Source organism: Aplysia californica, unplaced genomic scaffold (genome assembly GCF_000002075.1).
Source record: "Aplysia californica isolate F4 #8 unplaced genomic scaffold, AplCal3.0 scaffold00373, whole genome shotgun sequence".
In the NCBI taxonomy this organism is placed as follows: Eukaryota; Metazoa; Mollusca; class Gastropoda; order Aplysiida; family Aplysiidae; genus Aplysia; species Aplysia californica.
This window is the reverse complement of record NW_004797643.1, coordinates 595,589-618,329: the sequence shown is the minus strand read 5'-3', so window position 1 is coordinate 618,329 and position 22,741 is coordinate 595,589. Positions and strand designations below refer to the sequence as shown.

The window sequence follows — 22,741 nt, the reverse complement described above, 5'->3', positions numbered from 1 at the left end:
CACACAAGTTAATAAGACATAATCTTATCTACTTGTGTCTACAGTCCGGAATTGAAGATTTTCAGCTTTTATTTTTAAATTTATTTTTTCCCGCTCCAGTGATAGCTAGATTCTAGATCTAGATGTATAATATACCGGTACGAAAACAATTGAAGGAAAACTGAAAACTTCAAACTGGCTATAGAAATTGGCCAGAATCTATTACTAGATCTAGCCCCAAACTAAGCATAGTCAAGTCATAGAGAAAAGAGAATTATCCACGACCACTGAAGACTGTAAAAGTGAGGGAATGTGGCATTATGTGGTTAAAATTTTGTCTGTTCTTCTTGGTCAGTTGATCAATAAAATATCAAAGCAGGTCAAAGCTCATATTATGGCTTTGCAAGTGGTTCACAAACTCACAGCTTTGCACTGTGACAAGGCTACTTGTTCCGAAAATGCACACACCTCCCTTCCCAAAAAACTTGCTCATACTCTTCATCAGTTCTCCCTGAACTAAAGTAATTCCAACATTCAGCTCATGAATTGAACTGCTGAGTATTGCCAATGCTGTTCGTAAAACAAGCCAGCCCAAGTAGTGTGTCCTAATCCTAATTTTAGTAGGCCATTACTTGACTTGCACTAACTTAGACGTAGGTCAGCAAGCAGCTGATATTATGACTTTCGATCGTATTAGGCTATACAAGTTCAAAATAAAACACCAGTGAATGAAATATACTCTTACCTGCTCAGGATATCAGTTGAAACAGTCAAAGCAGAAGAATTTCAGTTATTCTTCCTCTTTTTCAAGTGACATTCGCTTACGAAAACCCGGATATGTGTTGTGCGCGGGTGACAAAACACGCAGACGTTGCATCCTGGGATTGAAAGCTTTCTGTACGAATGGGAAAAACGTTGGAGCTATAAATAAACCGAAGCGTGTGTCCTTGACTCGACGAAAGTTCAGTTTGACCTCCGCGCTGAATTACTAGTTAGCAGAAGATCTACTAGATTGTTTTGGTAGAAAATCAAAGGATCAACAAAGCAGAAGTTTTCATTACTTCTGAAATTTACCTGTAATTTGAAAGAGGGGGTACCTACTAAAATGATTGACAGTGACAGCGTATTTCATAAATGTGTTCTTGGTAAAAGTAACACGTCAGATCTATTCCCAATACGTTGAAGTAGCCGATCCGATATAAAGCCATAAATCAATAATTTTTGCCAAACATTGTATTTTTTCCCCTGAATATTCCCCGTTGTGTACCTTAAGTTGCAACACCTTCACACTGGCATGTTATGTTGGCTTTAACTTATAGCACTTTTTTTTTACACTGACATATTGTCCTTAAGTTACAACACATTTTTTTTACACTGACATATTGTCCTTAAGTTACAACACATTTTTTTTACACTGACATATTGGCCTTAAGTTACAACACATTTTTTTTACACTGACATATTGGCCTTAAGTTACAACAGATGAGAGTTTCATTACACTTGTTGACCTAGCCATTACAATAATGTCACCTGACTTAGTATGCTGGTCACTCAACAGTTACAACACAACGAAGACCTGGATGCAAGATGGGAACACACAGAAAAATCTGGGACCAGGAAAGCACATGTTGATTGCCAGCTTAGCAGGTGAATTTGCAACCAGGATACGTAGTTTGATGTTCAAAATATCTTTTTTGTATGATCAGTTGCATTTTTTCATGTTCAAATATTTGTTGAAATGTTCAGTTGCATTTTCTGATGTTCAAATGTCTGTTGAGGGGTTTACCCGTTTGTTGGGATGTTCAAAATTAAAGTCTTCTGAGGTGGTCAAATGTCTGTTAAGATGTTCTGATGATTGTCTGTTGAGATGTACATGTGGGTGGTTAGCAGGTGCTCTGTTGTGGTGTGCTTCTTTTTCCTATCAAACATCTGTTGTTCTCATTTCTCCTCCTTTTTTTTTGTGTTTGTTACTCTCTTGTAACACACCTAATCTTCAGCACTGAAATGACATAACTAGTATAATTGCCGGTAAACCCTCACTAAAAACACAAAGATCTATATATATATGGTCTTTATGCCTGATGATTGTTGTTCATTGTCTGATGTTGTTGGTGGTTGGCGGGTGCTCTGATGTGGTTTTCTTTTTCTTTCCTATCAATCATCTCTATAGTCCTTATCTCCCCTCCTTTTTTATGTTTGTTACTCTCTTGTAACACCTCTAATCTTCTGGCGCTCATATGACCTTATGCAGTTGCAAGCGCCATTAAAAACCTCTACTAAAAGAAATTTAAAATATCTGTTGAGACGTTGAGATGTTTAGCAGGTGCTCTATTTTGTTGTTCTCCTTCTTTCCTATCAAGCATCTATTGTTCTCATTTTTCTTCCTTTTTTGTGTTTGTTACTCTCTTGTAACACCTAATCCCCAGCCCTTAATGACATAACTATTAAAATTCAGGGTGTCCAGCAAAGTCGTAAAAAAGTCGTAAACTCGGCACCCTGTCGTAAAGGTCGTAAATGGTAGTAAATTTGCCTTGAAGGTAGTAAAAATTTGGTAAACGGTCGTAAATTAGCCTGAATACTGAGTGATGAAGCCAGCAAGACTTTTCAGTGAACCCTAGCTGCGGACATGACTCCGTTTTTGCAGGTCGCGATTGTGATATAATTATTCATTCACCTTTTCCCCGTCCGAGAGTACGTTTCACGCGAAAAGCCGGCTATGGCGGCAGGTGGAAGTGTATGTGACACCGAGGCTCGATCGGGAAAATAAAGATATACTTTCGCTTTCGTTACCACCCTGAAATTTAGCGAAGATAAACTGATAACGCAACATTTGTAATATTATGCAGGTTGTACAGTATAAACGCTGTGTCGCCGTGCAAGCAAAATTTAATAATTACTCGAACTATTCACCATGCTGTCACTTGTGGGGGGGGGGGGGGTGAAAAGAAAATACAAGCTTTGTCTGATTTTTAGATTGTCGGGTTCGCCAGCGTGACAGGTCAATGAACCTTCGCGCAAGGCACTACAAGGTACAGCATCGGCGAGCACCGGCGTTTGTTGGGGTCGCCAAAGTTCATTAAAAAGTCAAGCGTTGCGAAGTATAGGACTACGGAGTAGGGCAGGGATTATTGATTTTTTTAAAGAGACACTCGGGGGAGGGGGGGAGAGTGGATGAAGGCAACACTAGAGGACAAAAACTGTAAGCAAATTTCAGAATTTTGATTAGATTTAGAGGCCTCTGCAAAGCGCGCGTTGGTGCAGGCCTTGTATGGAATCGGGATCCTTCATACCCTGTAAGCCGTGTTATTGAAATAGTGTTCGCATTTCATTTGTTGGGTGATAGTAAATTAGAACAATATTGTAGCTTTCTGTTCAAGACTGGCAGATTTTCAGTGCCACTGCCTCTTGCCCTCTCACAGTTCTTACACCTCTCACACTGAATAGGATTACTCGAGTCATTACGTGTGTGTGTGTGTGTGCACACACACGTTGTTGTTGTGTAACATGGCCCTGGAAAATGGAGAAGCCAGTTTGGCAGTCACCCTGTGTGTACACATTAGGTATAAATCTACCCCCCCTCCCCTCCCACCTCCACCACGGCAGTGCTACTGACTGAAACGTCTTTAGGCCATTCCCAAAGGGAGGATATTAACATGTTCTTATGCATAGTAGAATTGTAAATGGGCTGATTTATTAATGTCATGCTCATACTATGCTGGACCCGCGTAGGGGAAACTGCTGCCTTTTCTGTCCTCTTCTTTACTATCGTCATTTTCCTCTACTTCTTTTGTATGTTTGTCACACTTGTGAACTACTATTTCCGGGGTGCCTTGATAGTCGAAGCTTGGACTTCTCTGTTGACATCCACCCCTTGTCACTCATTTCACCTATGCAGTTGCGAGCGCAGTAAAAACCTTATTAAAACTAAATCTAGCTGCAAGCAAGCTTGCGATCGTCTGTCTATCCTCCATTTTGTCGACTGGACTTTGTTGTGTGTTGTATTCGTTCCGTATGTTATGTAATAATAATATATATGTTATTGATGACGTAAATTAACTCCCTTTTCGAGCTGGTGTGGGGCTTGATTTGCTGGGTAGTAAATTTTTTTCTAGGTAGTACATTTTTCCAGGAAATATTGCTGGACACCCTGAAAATTGCCGTAAAAAACACAGACTAAGACATATATGGTCTTTATGCCTGATGGCTGTTGTTTATAGTGTAAGGTTGTGGGTTCGACTAATAATTTCATGAATCAATTTTTAAAAAAAAATTTTTTTTTTGTCCAGGTTTAGCCACCCTGAGTCTAACCAACCCAATCTGGGTGTCCAAGACCCGCATGTGTCTGCAGTACGGCAATGGTAGCCCGGGCCGGGTCCACTTTGTCGGCATGTGGGAAACCCTGGGGAACGTCTACAAGTTTGAGGGGGTGCGCGGCCTCTACAAGGTGAGATAGCGGGTGGTTGGCGCGTGCTCTGTTGTGGTTTGATCCATCTTTCATATCGAACATTTATTGTCCTTATCTGTTCACCTTGTTTTCTTTGTATATTACTCTCTAGTAAGACATTCTAATCATGGGTGGTTGGCAGGTGCTCTGGTGTGGTTTGCTCCTTCTTTCCAATCGAACATCGACCGTCTTTATCTCCCCTTCTTCTTTTTTATGTTTGTTACTCTCTTGTAACACCTCTAATCTTCTGGCGCTCATATAACCTTATGCAGTTGCGAGCGCCGTAAAGTCTCTACTATAACTGATCTGGGAGTGGGTGTGCTTTCTCTACTAAGTGAGACTGTGGGTGCTTTTGTGTTTTGCTCCTTTTTTCTTATCGTACATCTACAGTGGAATCCTGTTATAACGAGAGGGAGGGGACTAGTGCGAAATGTCCGTTATAACAGGATTCTCGTTACAAGGGATGGTGATTTGTTCAACATGATCTCTAGGTCTAACTTGATAAAAAATCGAATCAGGTTTCTTTCTCTAGCACTAGCAATGTTGACAAATCGGCCTTGGCGATCAGAAAGAAGGGTTCTGGCTCAAGGCTTACTCGCCCGCTATGTTGTCCCCACACCCTGTGGTGCGTTGCGTCTTCTTGCGTACGTCACACAGTCACTCCATCTATCTATCACAGTATTGTGACCTCTCCATCCTGCACCAGAGAAGTGAGAGACACGGTAAGCCTAGATAATATAGCCTGGGCTGGCCTATCACGCGATGCGTTCTGCCACACCCTCCCCTCTCATTAGCTCCGGCCTTCATTGTTGGTTCACGTGGGCTCTCCTATTCTTTGTTTTGCTGGATCACCAACAACTTTCTCAACTGGCAAGGTTTTATAATATATTTAATTGGTCTGTGCACAGCAGCAGCAATATTCCGTTATTACCGACTCGTGTGACGATCTGATTGCGCAATAGCAGTATTTTGTTTACAAAGCATGGGTCTCAACATTCTGCTATTTAGCGGATTTCCGCTACCGCCATTTCCTCCGCTAAACTCTGTTACCGCGAAAGCGGGTCAATCGGAAAGAGAGTTGCTGGAAGCTGAGTGACTGCCAGGCCTTGGGTATTACCCGGGAATTTAAAAAAAAAAATCGCCGAGACGCGGGAAAATACATAAAAGATCTCAAATATTATTTGAAAACCAAATCCGATAATGTCTTTAAGTTTAATTTTGCCGGTCGCGATTGTGATGTTAATTCGGCTTTTCCCGGTCTGAGAGTATGTTTCACGCGAACAGGCGGCTATGGCTGCAGGCGGAATTGTATGTGACACCGAGGCTCGACAGGAAAATCAAGATCTCCGAAATTTGTATGTAAAAGTCTGAATACGCAACATTTGTAACATGCAGGTTCTGCATTACAAACATGGTGTTGCCATGAAAATTATGTTCGTCACTGTGCTGTCGCTTGTGGGGGGGAAAAAAAGAAAGAAAGCGTCTTGTCGGGCTCGTCATTGTGATCGGTCAATGAACCTACGCCCGTTCTGAGCGTTGTGAAGTACAGGACTCCGGAATGGGGGGAGATTATTGATTTTTTTTTTTTTAATACGCACAGGGATGGGGGGAGTGCTAGACGCAACACCAGAGGACAAAAAAAAAGAAAAGAAATTGGAAGTAAATTTTAATATTTATAATTTTGATTACTACTACAGCTCTCTGCAAAGCAAAGTGTGCGTTTGTACATGCCTTGTGTATAATCGGGATCCGTCATAACTACTTGTAATCGTGTTAATGAACTTAGGGCAGAGGCCTAAATGTTCGCGTTTCATTGGATGGGGGACAGTAAATTATGTCTCTATATTTTAGCTTTTTGTTCAAGATTCGCAGATTTTCAGTGTCACTGCATCTTGCCCTCCCACAGTTCTTACACCTCTCACACTGAATAGGTCTACTTGAGCTATTCAAGTTATTACCCTACTTTGAGTTTGAGCTTTAATTTTGTCTTTCACATTTATTATATGAATCATTACACCCAAACTGGTTCATGACAGTCGATATTCTGGTTCTAGGCCTTTTCCCAGGCTCAAAACAAGTTTCCTTTTTATATAGTTTATATAGGCGAATATGTTGAAGGTAAAATATAAGTTGCACGAGACCACAGTGCGCCTCCACTTTCTGTACGTAATCAAGATTGTAAGTATTTGGTAAGTGACTCTTACTTGAAATTATCTTCCAAACCCTCAAACTGGTATGAAATAACCTTGCTTTGATAGGTTGATGGTTTTTATTTCATCTTCAACATTTTAGGGTCCAACAGTATAATAATAGTGGGTGTCTCGCGAAAATGGGTTTCTGTCGCGATCACGCGGAAAGTTCCTCCTTTTTAAAAATTCTGAGTTGAGACCCATGACAAAGATAAAGAAGGAGAAAAAACGGGGTTTTAGAATAATGTCTTTATAACAGACTTCTCATTGTTTCAGGACTCGTTATGAGTGGACTCCACTGTATTACCTTTTCCTGTCCTTTTAATTCTACATTACTCTCTTGTAAGACTTCTAACCTTTGGCACTTATATGACCTATTTGGGTTGCAAGTGCTGTAAAACTCTTACTTTACAAACTAAGGAGAGGTACCTAACCTGTTTGCCCTTCATGCATACACACGTGCATGTACTCACACGTGCGTTTACACACAGGCAGACACATACACTCACACACACACACACACACACACACCTTCACCCTGTCCTCCACTTCCCTGCCCTCTTTTTTTACTGTCTCCCCTGGTCTCTCACCTTTCTCTCTCTCTCTATCACCCTTCTCTCTCTTTTCTCAGGGCTTCCTCCCTGGGATCTTCGGCATCTCGCATGGAGCTCTGCAGTTCATGGCCTATGAAGAGTTGAAGACGCTGTATAACCGACACCGGAACCAGCCGCTAGATACCAGACTGGTCAGTTTGATATTTTCTGTGTGTTCACGTTGACATATCTGCTTAGTGGAAGGCTTACATGGCATTAGACAGAAGGATGAGAGCCCAACATAGCTTTTTTATGAGCATCCGAGCTAAGGAATGAATGGAGAACCATGATCGCTGATGTTTGTCGCAGATCTGGCACTGGATGATGATGATGACTCACTTGTAACACGTCTAATCTTCGGCGCTTCTATGACCTAATTGTGTTGCAAGTGCCATATAACACTTACTTAACTAGAACAGTTTTGCGAGAAAGTTGTCTGTCGAGTATCGGCTCATGTATGAGTACCTCACAGCATAGACATCAAGCCCCCTCCCCCACCCTTCTAGATTTTCATATTTGGTGGTTGCCTGCAGAACCAGTTGAGTAGATAGCATATTTCGAGAATCTACAAAATCTGTGGGATGCAGTATCAAACCATATCCAATAATTCCCTGTTGGCCAGTGCTATCGAGTGATTGAAAACTTTATCTTTGCGCAAAGAATGCTTTTTCATGGGATGAATGCATGCTGGTTCTTGCTTCAAATGTTAATTCTATTCAGTGCACATTAATTTTGATGTATCAAACCATGTATGACACAATCCTGTAGACCAGTGTCATTGAGTGATTGAAAACTTTATGTTTTTGCCTGCGCAAAAGAATGCTTTTTCACTTGACAAAGGGCATACTGAATACACAATTTAAAAGCTAACTGCTATAAATTGCAAGGTGTTTTGTGCTTCAAATGAAATTTTGATCCAATGCGCATAAATTTTCTATTAGTGTGCAAATTTTTGTGACAGTATTTTCATGGGCTTCCGTTTTATTTTTATTATGATTCTTTGGAAGTATGTTATTTTTGGAACACCTGATGACCTGATGTTTTAAACTTTTTGTGTTTCTCTACAAATTTGCTTTACCCAAATTTCGTCACTCCTCTTTGAGTCATGTGGGAGTAATGATGTCTTAAAATGTTTTGGAGATAACTTGTCTCAAGAATAATATGTGTGATACTGCAGACCTGCCACTCATCCCGATTTAATCGGGATATCCCGATTTTTTGCCCCAAATCTCAAGCATCCCGATTTTCCCGATTTTGATCGCCAGTATCCTGATTTTTTTGTGGTTGCGTCTGTTGCGTCCGATTCTTAGAAAAAAATATAAAAAGTTCTGCAATCTCTTTTGCTTGGAAACACCGATTGGACTTTTTATCTGCAGGAACTTGGAACGCTATTTTCTAAAGCATCTATGCCGAATTTAGATCTAGAAGATGACTAACGCACGTTATTTAAACTAAAATCGACCTAGTTTCAAACGCTCATTCGCATCACATAACATGACCTCGTACGTGTGCTGAGTAGCGCGTGTGTCGGGGACCGTCGGTTGTCGGGGTCAACAAAGTTCATTCACACCGGTCGCGTTGGTCGAGGTGTTTTTCGGGACTTAACCAGTGTGGACTGGGGGGGGGGTATTGTTTTGACACTTGGGCTTAAAGTGCGCGCCGTGATACAGGCACTAATTAAGGGGAAAGGAATAAGAAAAAAATGAACAACCTTGGCGCGATCTTTTTTTCGATGTGATGGAAGTCAAACGTTAAAACGCGGGCGTTTTGCGTGGATGATTCGAGTTACGTGTCGGCTATTTTCAAGACTACGAGTGTTTCAGCATCACTGCGACCTTCGCTCCACCAGTCTATCCAACTTCGACTCGAGTACATATCTTTCAGCTTTCCCTCTATTTAGAGGCCCAACGTGAACTGTTTCCTGCAAAAGTTTTGCCTTGCATACTTGCCTCTTAAAAGGGAACCAGGACACCCCCCCCCCCGCTTTCCCCAGTGGCCGTTATGACTGATTTGCCGTTGATCCCGATTTTTTTCACCAGATCCTGATTTTTTAACTCACAAATCCTGATTTTTAGATTTCATAGAGTGGCAGGTCTGGATACTGTGAAAACGGAAAAAGTCCTTGCTTCTTCAAATTTGAGATGGACATGTGAATGCTACGAGCCACAAGTTTTATTTAAAAAACATGTAGATTTGTAATGTTTGTTTTGGTATGGTTTTAACGGTGCTTGCAACTGCTTAAGGTCATATGAGCAGAGCTGTTAAAGTACTTTTAAAAAGGTACTTAAGTACAAATTTAAGTACAATCTAAAATATGTACTTAAGTACAGTAAAAGTACTTTCCTGTAAAATGTGCTTGAGTACAAGTACTTTTAAAAAAAGTACTTATTTTAAGTACTTTCTGCTAATATGCTAAAACACTTCAGCGCTAATGCAAAACATCATATTGAATAACATATCTAGTATATTTGACAAATTAGGCCATTTATTACTGATAATGTAAACAGTATACAAAGTATTTGAATATACGCACTGAACGTAGGTGGAAATGGTCCATGAAATTGAAAAAAAACCCAGCAAACAGACGCAACTAGTAAGTGATATTATGAATAGAACTTTTTTGAGCAAGACAATAATATGATCAAATGTAAGTCAGTCCTAGAGGTCGGAAAGTAGGAAAAGTATCCAAATTGGAAAATGTAGCGACAAAGGTGCTCTTAAGAAAATATACAAAATTGATGAAAATGGCCAGCAAAAAAAAAAATGGAAACGTGCATTGAATTTTTTATTAACAAATCCTCAAGGAATCAAGGTAGCCTTAAGACCTTGATGGCCACTCACAGTAGCATGGTGGCATGAGGCATGCCATAATATTATACCGTACACTCTTTAGCATATCGTCTTTAGATCTTTATCTACATTTATCCAGTTGCCCCTCCCCTTTACCTGTCCAAAAATTGTAGCCTTCCATCTCTGATTGAGTCTTTGTCGTTACGTATCATTACGCTGTGACCACACCAATTAAAATTCAGGCTGTCTCGCAAATTCGGGAATAGAGAAAAACTGCCACTTTAACTTCAATGGTCAGGGAAGAGTTCACAGTTCGATGTGATCCTGCCTGGAGCGAACTTGTAGGCCCTACCCACCCAGCGAGTGATGTAAGTTCAGGTGACGAGCTCAGACGCGAGTGCGATGTTTGGGGGGAAAAAAACGCATCTGTCAGTTCACACCTCGGTGTGATCCCGTCTGGGGATCATTGTACCGTTTCATGGAGTTTTACAACGCTTGTGATCACATTAACGAGAGTGGCTGATCTTTGACGCGACGGGCAGTTGTTTTTTTAAGGGCTGTACCCCGGTAGCAAACACGCTCGTGCTCACAAGACCCTAGTTCAAGTCACAAGCCTCAAATCACTAGGTCAAATCATCAAATCAAATCACCAGCATGATACGTTTAGTCTAGCCTAAGCTTCAAGTACCCACACCAAATTGCAATCCGCAAAGCCACTCATGTCTGACCCCCTCTTCCTTACCCTCCCTGCTTGCAATCCGCGAAACCCCTAACGCCAGAAAGAGAGAGGGGGGGAGAGAGAGAGACCCCGCCCACAGTGTCACTGCGCCACAAACTAGTCTGTTCGATTATTCGAAGGCATACGAGTAGCGGACGGCAGGCAAGACTCAAATCGCAGCAGAGCAAAGCACTTGGTCCCAAGACCTGCTTTGCGTCCCGTATTGCTTTGTGCTAAGGGCTTGCTCTCGTGCCAATAAATCTGCTTTGAGTCCAACTACCGCCCTGGCAGTACAACACCGCTCGTCAGGCAAACACCGCTGGTTTGCACCGAGGCGCAAGATCTACCAGTAATCCACCCCGCTCGCGGCGTGAACTCTGAACTCTGGACGTGGAGGAAGCGAGAGGCTGCGCTGGTTTTGGTGCAAGGCGAAGAGGGCTGTAATAGCCTAGTGCAGACCGTTCGCGACCTCGGTGCTTTAACAGTGAAAATGTGATATCTTCGTAGGCTCACATTTTGTTATGAGCTGTTTTCACTGGTATTAAAAATGGAGATACGACAAAAAAGCACTAGGGTCGCGGTATGCTAAACTATTTAGGACGCAAGATAAAGGTGTGAACACTTACAAACAATTTTTAACTGACAAAATAAATCAGTATTGTTAGCATCCCGTGGCTTGTAATTTAATCACTCGCCTAAACTACACTTCCACTCCCACCCCGACACTTAGAACAAGTTGAAGTTGAAGAGAAAGCATTGGGGAGGGGATGACAATCGTCATTTTGTTTCTGAACAATGTAAAAAACTTTTGATTTGACTGCTTCCCTATCAGAAGATCATTGTTAAGGTAAATTATATCACATTGTTAATTACATTGTGGGCCTATAACTTTTAAAAAACATCTTGCTGCACTGTAACTGATATTATGTATGTATTGTGCATGTTGTATCATACAAATATTAATTATGATGTCGAATTACGCCAAGAAAATCAATATAGCGAAACATAATCCTTCCCCCCCCCACCAAAATTTTTTTTTTTTAATCAACAAAAAACTGAACCAACCCCCCCCCCCCCCCCCCCAAAAAAAAAAACAAGACAAAACCCTGTCTAACCAGGAGGCGTAAGGGGAGGGGCGGGTTCTACGGAAAGCGTGGGGTGGCGAACACCTCTCGCTTTCCCAGCCATACCACCCCCTCCCCTCCCCAAACAGCGCCATCGCTGGAAGTGTGAGGGTTTTTTAGGGCTTGTCAGCGTGCGGCACGCGGGCAGAAGTATCACGCGCTCAGTAAACAAGTTAGTGACGTCACGACACAAATCAGTAAGCCCGTCCGCCGTCCACGAGTAGCAACTCCGGTAGCGGGCAAAGCTCAAGCCTGCTCGCAAGCCTCTGGCATGAGCCGTCCATTGCTCGCAAGCCTTCGATTAATTGAGCAGACTCCAGCCCTAGTTTTTTTATCCCAACTTTTAACTCTTGGTTGATCGACTGTGCCCGCCCGGGTGTTTGTTCCGTAAATTATGATCAGAAATGCCAGCACTTACTCTTTCATTAAATGAACTTTAAAAATACTCAAAAGTACTTTAATAAAAAGTATCGGAGTACAGTAAAAGTACTGGTTCTCAAAATGTACCGGAGTTCAGTAAAAGTACCGAAAATTGTAACGTAAGTACAAGTACCGGAGTACTTGTACTCGGTTACAACCAGCTCTGCATATGAGCGACAAGGGGTGGATGTCATCAGAGAAGTCCAAAGGGGGAATCAGGCTTACTCTACTCACCTCTCTAGCCTCAACAGCTCAGTCTTCTTCGACTATCAAGGCACCCCGAAGTAGCTGTTCACAAGAGTAGAAAGTCGCAAACATACAAAAGAAGTAGAGTAAAATGACATAAGTAAGGATGAGGAAAGAAAAAACAGCAGTTCCCCCTTTGTTCCGGCTCAGTATGAGCATGACATTGATAAATCAGCCCATTTACAATTCTGCTGTGCATTAAAACATATCCTAAAGACAACTTCAGTCAGTAGCACCAGAGCTGTTAAAGTACTTTTTAAAAAGTACTTAAGTACAAATTTAAGTACAATCTAAAAATTGTACTTAAGTACAGTAAAAGTACTTTCCTATAAAATGTACTTGAGTACAAGTACTTTTTAAAAAAGTACTTATGAGTACATTTTAAGTACTTTCTGCTAATATGCTAAAACACTTCAGCGCTTATGCAAAACATCATATTTTATAACTTATCCAGTATATTTGACAAATAAGGCTATTTATTACTAAAAATGTAAACAGTATACAAAGCATTTGAATATACAATGTACGCACTGAACGGTGGAAATGGTCCGTGAAGTTGAACAAAAAACAACCCAAATGAACAGACGCAACTAGTGGATAAGTGATATTATGAATAGAACTTGTTTGAGCAAGACAATGTGATCAAATGTAAGTCAGTCCTAGAGGTCGGAAAGTTCTACAGAAAGAGTATCCAAATTGAAAAATGTAGATACAAAGTTGCTCTTAAGAAAACATAAAATTGATGAAAATGGCCCGCATAGAAATGGAAAAGTGCATTGAATTCTTCATTAACAAATCCTCAAGGAATCAATGTAGCCTTAAGCAAAAACCACCCAAAAAAAGTTTAAAAGAAATTTAGGCAGCCTAAACATTGTTAGATACACATTGAAAACAGTTTCAGTTTCAATTGATTATAGTGGTCTGACAGATTTTGGTCACACTGTGTAGTCCACGGCGCCAACGGCAAACCAAAATACAATAGTTTCCTAGAGTCTAGTAAGTGTAGTGTAACCAAAGATTCTCTACTGCAGTAGTCTCCGCCTAAGATCCCAGTGCTCGGAAGCAAGGAAAATATGGGATCTTAGCCAACGAAGCGAAAGAAGAATCTACAGTGACCCATGAACTGACGTGACCCCTGGGTGGATTTATGACATATGGCAAGCAAAGAGTGGTCAACCTTGATTACCAATCACAGTGGCATGAGGCATGCCATAAATAATATTATATATACACACTCGTTAGCCAATCGTGAGTCTTGAGATCTATATCTACGTTTATCCAGTTGCCCCTCCCCTTTACCTGTCCAACAATTTTAGCTTTCCATCTCTGATTGAGTTCCCCCCCCCCCCCCCCCCAACCTCGTTTGTCATTACGCACCATTAAGATGTGACCACACTAATTAAAATTCAGGTTGTCTCGCAAATTCGGGGAAAACTGCTTTCAATGGTTAGGGAAGAGTTCACAGTTTGATGTGATCCTGCCTGGAGCGAACTTGTAGGCCCTACCCACCCAGTGAGTGATGTAAGTTTAGGTGGTGAGGTCAGATGCGAGTGCGATGTTTGGGGAAGAGAAATGCATCGGTCAGTTCACACCTTGGTGTGATCCCGTCTGGAGCAAACACTGTACCGTTTCAAGGAGTTTTACAACGCTTGTGATCACATTCACAATAGTGGCTGATCTTTGAGGCGAGGGGCCGTTCTTTGATCTCAACTTTTAACTCTTGGCGGTTGATCGGGTTTTTGCTCCGTAAATTATGATCAGAAATGCCTGCACTTACCCTTTCATTAAGCTACCAAAGTACTCAAAATGTACTTAAAAAGTACTCAAAAGTACTTTTATAAAAAGTATCGGAGTACAGTAAAAGTACTGGTTTAAAAAATGTACCGGAGTACAGTAAAAGTACCGAAAATTGTAACGTAAGTACAAGTACCCCGGTACTTGTACTCCGTTACTACCAGCTCTGAGTAGCACTGCCCTGGGGAGGATTATGTAAATTTATCTTTGCTTTCCCTCTGTTGTTTTTGTCTGTCTGTCTTACTTTTTCACAGGATTAAATTACTTTTATTGTGTTGATGTGCTTCTCTTTACATAAAGAGGCATAAACAACTTTCCCAGACATGGGTGCATGGTCTGCTGAATCCATGCTGCAGTATGTGTTGTTGAAGAATGGGAACCTTTACAAAGCTTCAGAAATCGTTGATGGGTTCAAGCTATAGTTATACATGGAAGGGTGTGAGGGGTTTGTTATAGAAATATGTATGCAGTTATGGAAAAGGAAAACTTATACAAAAATTTATTATTGCCTTTGAAGACTACAGGGAAAAAACAGACTACAGTCATAAACTGAATATCGCCAGGGTACCAATTTTGAACGCTTGTTGACTCATAACTGTACTGTATTCTATTCAACTGTTGGTTGATTAGTGTTGTTAGATTTCCAATTCAAGAACACTTAACAATAAATCACAAGTCAAACAAATATGAAGTTATGAGTCCACCAGCTTTTAAAATTGGCACCCTCACAATTTCTAGTTTGTGGCTACTGTCGTTTTTCCCCTATTTATTATAAAAAAATAAATTTAAAAAATAATAAACGATTGAAAATATACACGTAATAACAAACTCAGCCTTCATTTCTCTGGTACTCAACAGCTTGCCGTTAGTTTTCCTATGTTCCTCAAATAACCATAATGAATTAAGTACATGTATCATAATAATGATTTAATTGTCATACACCTACTTTAGTGGGTTGTTGTGAGTGATCTAATGTGGTTTGCTCCTTCTTTCCTATCAAACATCGATTCTTGAGTGGGAACGATTTTTATTGAGTGTTTCAGTCTTTCTGTTAGGATGTCTGTGTGTCCCTCTCAGCTTGGGTCGGGCCAGACAGGCAGAGTCATTTGGGGTGTAAAGGGGCGTAAAAGCACTGACATGTTAAAAAATGAATAAAAAATCAACTGCATGATTTACTTAACCCTGAAGTACTGAGATAAGAAGTATGAACTGCCTTTGTACGATTGATATAGTTCTTTGAATCAGTAGGCAGAGTGCTTGGATACGAGTTCATTAAGATATAGGGCTCTACAGAATGAAGACGTAAATTGTCTTGTGATGAGGAAGAAGGGCATGTTCTGACCAAAAAGGTTGTTATGATATTGAAGAGGACATGTCTGTGTATTCATAGACTTGACAAGTACAGATGAAATTAGGGAGGCCTATGGATGAGCCCCAAATAGATATGCATAAAATCTGTTTCCATCGGTCAAACGCAGCTTAGTGTAAATGATGTGAATGCACGTCACATGTTTGTTTGCAATGTTTCCAAGATTTATTGTAAATGAGTTGAGACAAGAAAACACACATTTTTATTTGTATTGATTCGAATGTATTTGCAATGAAAATGTTTATTTGCCATGATGGGTTAGTTGAGCAATCCGTCTGTTATTGATTTATTTACTTTGCTTTTCTTACAGAGTTCACTGGAATACCTCTCGTTTGCAGCCGTGTCCAAAATGTTTGCTGCAGCTTTGACTTATCCGTACCAGGTGGTGAGGTCAAGGTTACAGGATCAGCACCGGTCGTACAACGGCGCGCTTGACGTGATCCGGCAGATTTGGCAGTGAGTAGTGAAAGTGTTGGATACAAATAATTTGTGGTTGGAGGTATTGTTAAACTTGTGTGTTCACTGTAGAGCAGATATATTGCTTTTGGAGTGTGTGGTCACTGTAGAAATGTTATAGTAGTGCAGTATGGTCAAGTAAGTAGTATGTAGTGTTTGCTTCTTCCCTATTAGATTTGAGAAGAAAAAGCAACTTTTCTTTCTTCAGAAGTCTGTTATTTTTAGTCTTGTGTACTAATGAACAGTAGGGTTTATTAAAAACAGTTCGTGACATTTGACATATTATAGTTTAATGGTAAGAAAGGTTGACAATGGTTATTCAGTTACAGTCGCAACTGCCTAAGATGGCCATCCATTATCAAGGAGAAAAGTGTCTGTCTTACACAGGTGGCTGATGTACACTGTGTCTTTATAATGTAAAAAAAAAAATGCTTGGTAGGCACTAGAAAGTAGCAATTTGTTCAGGTGATTGTCTTATATTGGTGGCTGTTAGAGTAGGTCTCACAGTATGTTTTATGTTTATGATCAGGTAGACAGAGGGTACATTTCTCTGTATAAGTCATTTCAAAGAGGCACCTTGCTCAGTTCTGTTCAAGAGTTGGCTTGTTCATTATTTTACCAGTTGTTTCATTACTTGAGTTTAGATCATTCTTATTCTTTCCCAAAATTCTGCTTTTTCAAGGATAATTCTGAAAGAAATTCCCTTGATTTTGGTCTTCATGCTTTGAAAGCTATGGCAATCCTTTAATTCTTCTGAAACATTTCAGTGGTGGTTATAAAATAAACCATTCCGGGAACAAAATACAAATGTTGTTTTACTGAAACTGAGCAGTGTGAATTTGAGGTATAATGCAGTGCGCTTGACATCTATCATTTGTGCCACGACGTGGTGGAATCGGACACTCGGCAATTTTTGGACATTTGGGGTTATTTTTGTCGTATTAAAGCTGGCGCATTTGCCTTTCTTTCAGTGAAAAAATACCCATCGATCTTGAATAGAAGTCAAGATGTTTGCGACTGGGGCAGGTGGGGGTCGTCTGTTTTCAGTCCAGTCCCCAGCAAGAAAATGGCCACTAAAGTTTGGTGACTTCCATAGCTTGAGAGTCCTTGGAAATTACAATTTTGCATTTTTTTAAACCTTCAATCAGTGTTTTTCAGTAAAATCCCTACCGAAATGTGTTTTTGAAAGGACAGAAAAGGTGTTTAGTTTTTGTTTTTAAAATTTGGTACAAGTTGCCAAACCTGCAGAAAAAATACTGGTTCCTTCAATTTCACTATTTTGATGAGTGCCTGATTTCTCCATGATGCCTCACATTATATAAGTTTCAGTTGTGGCTCTACTCTCTGTTTTGTTTGTGACTGAGGAAGAGCACCAAGCAGTGCCTAGGCCTGTATGTAGCTCACAAAGACACAGTGTAAACACAGGAGCCTCCTTTCAGTTTCAAGACAATAGTCTTTGCCAGTGCGCAGAAATTTTTTTTTGTCACACAATTATTGTTTTTAAAAAATACAGAACTCCAAATGAAATTGTCTATTTCAGCCACTTATTGTGATAATTGTCAAGGAGAAATGCATCTGTCTTAAACAGGTGACTGTCACTATAATGTAAAAGATATTCAAAGGGAGACATGGGATGTGGCCGTTTGTACAGGTGGTTGTCTTATACAGGTGGTCGCTAGAGCAGGTTTGACTGTATTTGATCCTGCTGAACTTTGGAGTTACCACTTATATTTGTGTTAACAACTATTTTAAATTTCTGTTAGATTTTGAGAAAGAAGTTCTAACTTGTAAAATAAAAATAGGTACAAATTCTGAAGCAAAGGATTGTGCTATAGGTAACTACTGTAATGCAAAATGACGCTTACTGTAATACTACAACAAAATCATGCTTAGTTGGAAGCCTGAGGCTTGGTAATACTATTTGTTGAGCCTTAATTAAGCTAAATTTTGCTCACCGTAAATCCTAGACCAAAATAGCTTACTGTAGAGCTTGCATCAAGATAATGCGGTCTGCCTAACCTGGAGGGAGATTGATTATAGTAAATGCGAAGCGAAAAGCAATATAGTGCTATCATTGAGGTCTGAAACAAGATTCTACAAAGACTGGAACAAGAGAGTACTGACTTTCTGTTGGAAATGGAACACTTCCTGGCATTTAATGTGGTTTTAAGTGATAAGACCAGGCGTACTATAGTTTTCCAGTCTGCAATTTAAGCCTTTTGTTTTGTCCGCTACAACCTTTTTATTTAAGCCTGACACAAGACAGTGCAAAGAGTGAAGCATGAATATGCCAACTTTTGATTTTGTTGAAAGTGAAAAACTATTTCTTAATTTTTTAATTGAACCTGGCGTTTAATGTGGTTTTTTGAGATAAAGACCAGGTGCACACTGGTTTCCCAGTCTGCAATTTAGCCATTTTGTTTTGTCCGCCACGACCCTTTTTGCTGGTCGCCACAAGCTCCCGTCTTCCGCAGGAAGGAGTCGTATCGCGGGATGTTCAAAGGTCTGAATGCGTACATGCTGCACATCGTGCCCAATATCATGATTGTGTTCGGCATCTACGAGGCGGTGCTGAGTCTCCACGCCGAGCTGGAGCAGGACATGGCCACGGTGGAGGAGAGCTAGCGCCTACCGCACAGCCATTGTGGTATGGAGGGGGGCGGGGTGGAGGTGAGTACTGCTCCTAATTTTTCGGGTGGTTTTTTTTTTTTTTTTTTAACTTTTTGTGCTGTGTCCTGGTTTGGTGTCCATACTTGGTCGCTTTTAACACTTTGCCACCTCATTTCGCTGATTAGCCATGTTTACCACCCAGTTTCTTTGGATTTTCCCCAAAATATGATGGCAAAGTGTGAAGCACAAGGGGGCTCTATCCCCCAAAAATGCTGTATTGAGGAAATTGAACTTAAAAGTTTTTGGATCCTTATTCAGTCTCTGTAAAAGACAAGGAGAGTTTTCTCTAAAGAGAGAGCAAACATAGGCACCAATAAAACTAAACTTCTCCTATAGGTAGGGCAATGCCCACTTTTGGTGTAGGTCAAGATTTCTGGGAACCCCCGAAATCTGGGTTAGCCCGCTTGTCCTTAAAAGCGACCATTTGTAAGTTACGTAAAAACATATGGTAGAAATTGTTATGCTTCACAAACAACAAAAAAACAACCCCAAGATGATGATGATGAGTTTACTCTTGTTCTTTGTGGGCATATGTGTTCTTAGTCTTTGGGGAGGGGGGTTGGGGTTCTTTGTCCCTTGTCCTGATTTGGTGTTGATGTCTGTAAGTTACATAAAAATGTGCCAATATGGTGCGAATTGTTATTCTTTAAGAAATACAAAACAAGAGAAAGAAAAATTGTTTAGTCTTGTGATGTCATGTTCTTTGTTGGTGTGTGTTTTAAAGTGGCGTCGGTGGCCTAGTGGTTATGCTCTCGGACCCGCAACCGTAAGGTCGCGGGTTCGAATCCCGTCAGGGGCCCGACGTTGTGTCCTTAGGAAAGGCGCTTTACACGAATTTTCCTCACTTCACCCAGGTGAGAATGGGTACCCGGCTATAGACAGCGAAAGATATTGTCAGTTTGTTAGTGTTTGAACACTTAATCAGCTGCTTGCACTGTATGCTTCCCGGGAAGCTGAGAATGTTTCGGAGTGTTCTATGGTCTGCTGGGGTAATAACATAGTGTAAAGCACATAGAGCCTGCTGTTGAGCGGGGATATGCGCTATACAAATGCTATTTATTATTTATTATTATTATTATTATTATTAAGTTTTTTAACACCCCCTTCTACGCTGTTCAGGCCAGGAGTCTCAAACTCTTTCTTGTAGCACCTTTAATCTTTGGCACTTATATGACCTTATTTTGTTGCATATGTCGTAATCATAAAACTCTTTACTGAAACAAAAAAGTTTTACACCTCCATTAAGGCAATTTAGATCTCGGGTCTAAAACTCAAATTATTACGGGGGGGGGGGGGGGGGGGGGGGGGCTGGATATAGAGGTAAGGTGAGGTCAGTCTGGGCCACCTCAAGTGTTACACAAAAAAGTGTAATGAATACTTTTTTTAATACAAGGATCTTCTCAGTCATTATATAGGCAGTTCAGAATGGGATCTTTGCACTGGATGCCATGTGTCTCTAGGTTTATTTGTACTATACATTGGTCCAGGCATTTTGTGCAAGCTCTAAGGATGTCCTGTGGTTTCGGACAGATTACTGATTAATGTATATGGATTTGTGGGGGTGGTTAGAGGGTGTGCACTGTATATTTTTCTCTCTTTTGCAATGTATCTGTGATGTTGTCTTTGGGTTTGTTATTGTCCCTGCATGATGGTTCCATTGCTAGTTTTGTTATAAGTTGTGATTACCCCCCCCCCAGCCCTTTAATAGATATTGACTGTTCAATGTAAGGCTCCTTCATACATCACTTTTCAAAATGGTGTTGGGCAGAAGCTTACTCTAAGCTGTCAGTATATTCTGTACTTGTTTCACGATTAGTTGTGTCAATGTATTGGTCTGTAATTTGTACAACAGTTGAGATCATTATGCTAATGTACAGTTCCATGGCTTGGTAGGGTATCAATATGTTGATGTTCTTGTCTGTTGTTTAAACGTCTATCATCCTTATCTCCCCTACTTCTTTTTTATTTTTTATGTTTGTTACTCTCTTGTAACACCTCTAATCTTCTGGCGCTTATATGACCTTATGCAGTTGCGAGCGCCGTAAAGCCTCTGCTAAAACTTTAAAAAACCCTAAAACTTGAAATTTCTTGTTTTTACGTTTTAGAAATTAAAAATACCACTTTAGTCGTATGGTAAGATCTGAAAGCGCAGTTTAACCTTCCAATAGAAAAATGAAAGTTCAAGATTCCTTTGCACTGCACCAGGCAGAAAAGTTTCAATGGGGATTTTCTCATGGTTAGATTGACATACGTTACCACAAGGAACAAAGATACCCACTGCTCAGTGTACGTCACTTTTCAACATGGCATTATGCGGAGCCTTACATTGAACATTTGATATATGTACTGTTGAACCTAGTTTGTCATTGTGAAGATCGAAATACTTTGTTTTGGGGGGGGGGGGGGGTGTAAAAGAAGTATTACCCCCTCTTTTTTTTCTTCTTTTTTTTTTGTCCCTTGATTTGATTTAGTGCCGATATGTGTTAGTTAATTGTTGTGCTTCATGAGGAAGATTTTTTTAAAGCAATTACTTTGTTTATTTGTTTTGCAGTCTTTACGTTGTGTCTCTCAAAATATTATCGTGGTTGGTTGCTTCCTGTCAAACATGTCATTCTTTTCTTTACTTTATGTGTTGCTCTCAAGTAACATGCCCTACCAGAGATGGATGAAATTCAGAAGTCCTGCCTCTTAGATGACCTTAAAGTGTCACAGGAGCATTAAACTCACACACTCACACCTTTTCTCTCTAGTACCTACTCTAATTTGCGAATTACCCAATATGTGAGCTGTAAAGTCAGTGTTTTAGTCTGTGCCATATGGCAGCCATTTTTTGTTTTGATGCAATGTGTGAGTGGTTCACAAAGAGATTCTGTGGGTGGTCGGTAGGGGCTCTGATGTGGTTTGCTCTTTCTTTCTTGTCAAACATCTATCTCCTTACTTTCTTTTTAAAAAATAAATAAATATATGTTACGCTCTTGTAACACCTAGTCTATGGCACCTATGTGTTTTGTAAGTGCCCAAAAAATTGTTAAATGGTATAAGTTTAATGCCCCCTTATCAACACGAATAGGTTATTTTAGAGGCAGTAGCTCGGAAGGACCGAACCAAATGGGAAATTCGTGCATTTCCAAAGGACAGTGTAGGACCAGGCTGATGCTGAACACATACACCCGGAGCCAGGGTCAGGTCGCCCAATAACAAAGCTACCAATGCCACTCGATTGCGATACAACTCTTATTTAACTAAATCTGATAAAGGAGTTTCCCCAGAGTCATCATTTGCTCCAAGTCTGTGCCTTTTTGCTCTGCAGGTGGGGAGAGAGAGACAACACAGTGAGGTGTAGCATGCCAACACAGAGCTACAGCACAGTACTCTATGGAGCGGTCCTAAATGAGGAGATTTGTGAATGGACACGCATACATACTCACACATGCCTGTGCACGTGTACACATGCCTGTACACGTGCTCGCGCACATACACACACACACACACACACACACACACACACACACACACACACACACACACACACACACACACACACACACACACACACACACGAGTCAGTCGTATAATGGGATTTGTGTGTTGTGAGAGGTTTTTAAAAAAGTTCATGTTGACAGCAGTTTTGTATGGAGGAAGTATTCTCATGGTGTGTTGGAATCAGGCAGTCATCAATTTTTGGGCATCGTATGATTTTGAAGCTTGTTCAGCTCGGTCATCTTGCTTTTGATAGAAAGGTCTTGAATACATGTCAGGATATCTCTGATTAAAAGAGGGGAGGGGTGTCTGGTGTCAGGGTACCAGTGAGAAAATAGCTGCTTAAGTTAAATGGCTTCCAAAGTTTGAGCGTCTTTGGAAATTGCAGATTTACTCTATTAAAAATCTACTCATAAATATGTATTTAAATGGACTGACTTCCATGATGTTTAGCGCCGCGCCCCCCCCC

The 22,741-nt window shown here is 40.6% G+C and overlaps 1 protein-coding gene across 2 annotated transcripts in view; it reads left to right on the top strand.

Annotated features, from left to right (window-relative positions):
- Positions 1-22,741, top strand: part of LOC101854589 (mitochondrial folate transporter/carrier) — a 47,083-nt gene that overhangs the window by 13,756 nt on the left and 10,586 nt on the right. The window contains exons 3-8 of one of the 2 annotated variants that reach the window (XM_005103468.3): positions 1,538-1,626; positions 4,266-4,423; positions 7,244-7,357; positions 15,977-16,122; positions 18,597-18,792; positions 22,103-22,733. In XM_005103468.3, coding sequence (XP_005103525.1) covers positions 1,538-1,626; positions 4,266-4,423; positions 7,244-7,357; positions 15,977-16,122; positions 18,597-18,747 — 658 coding nt within the window. In that variant the 3' untranslated portion in view covers positions 18,748-18,792; positions 22,103-22,733. Of the gene's footprint in view, positions 1-1,537; positions 1,627-4,265; positions 4,424-7,243; positions 7,358-15,976; positions 16,123-18,596; positions 18,793-22,102; positions 22,734-22,741 lie in introns of those variants that run through there. The other variant, XM_005103467.3, reaches the window with a different exon arrangement.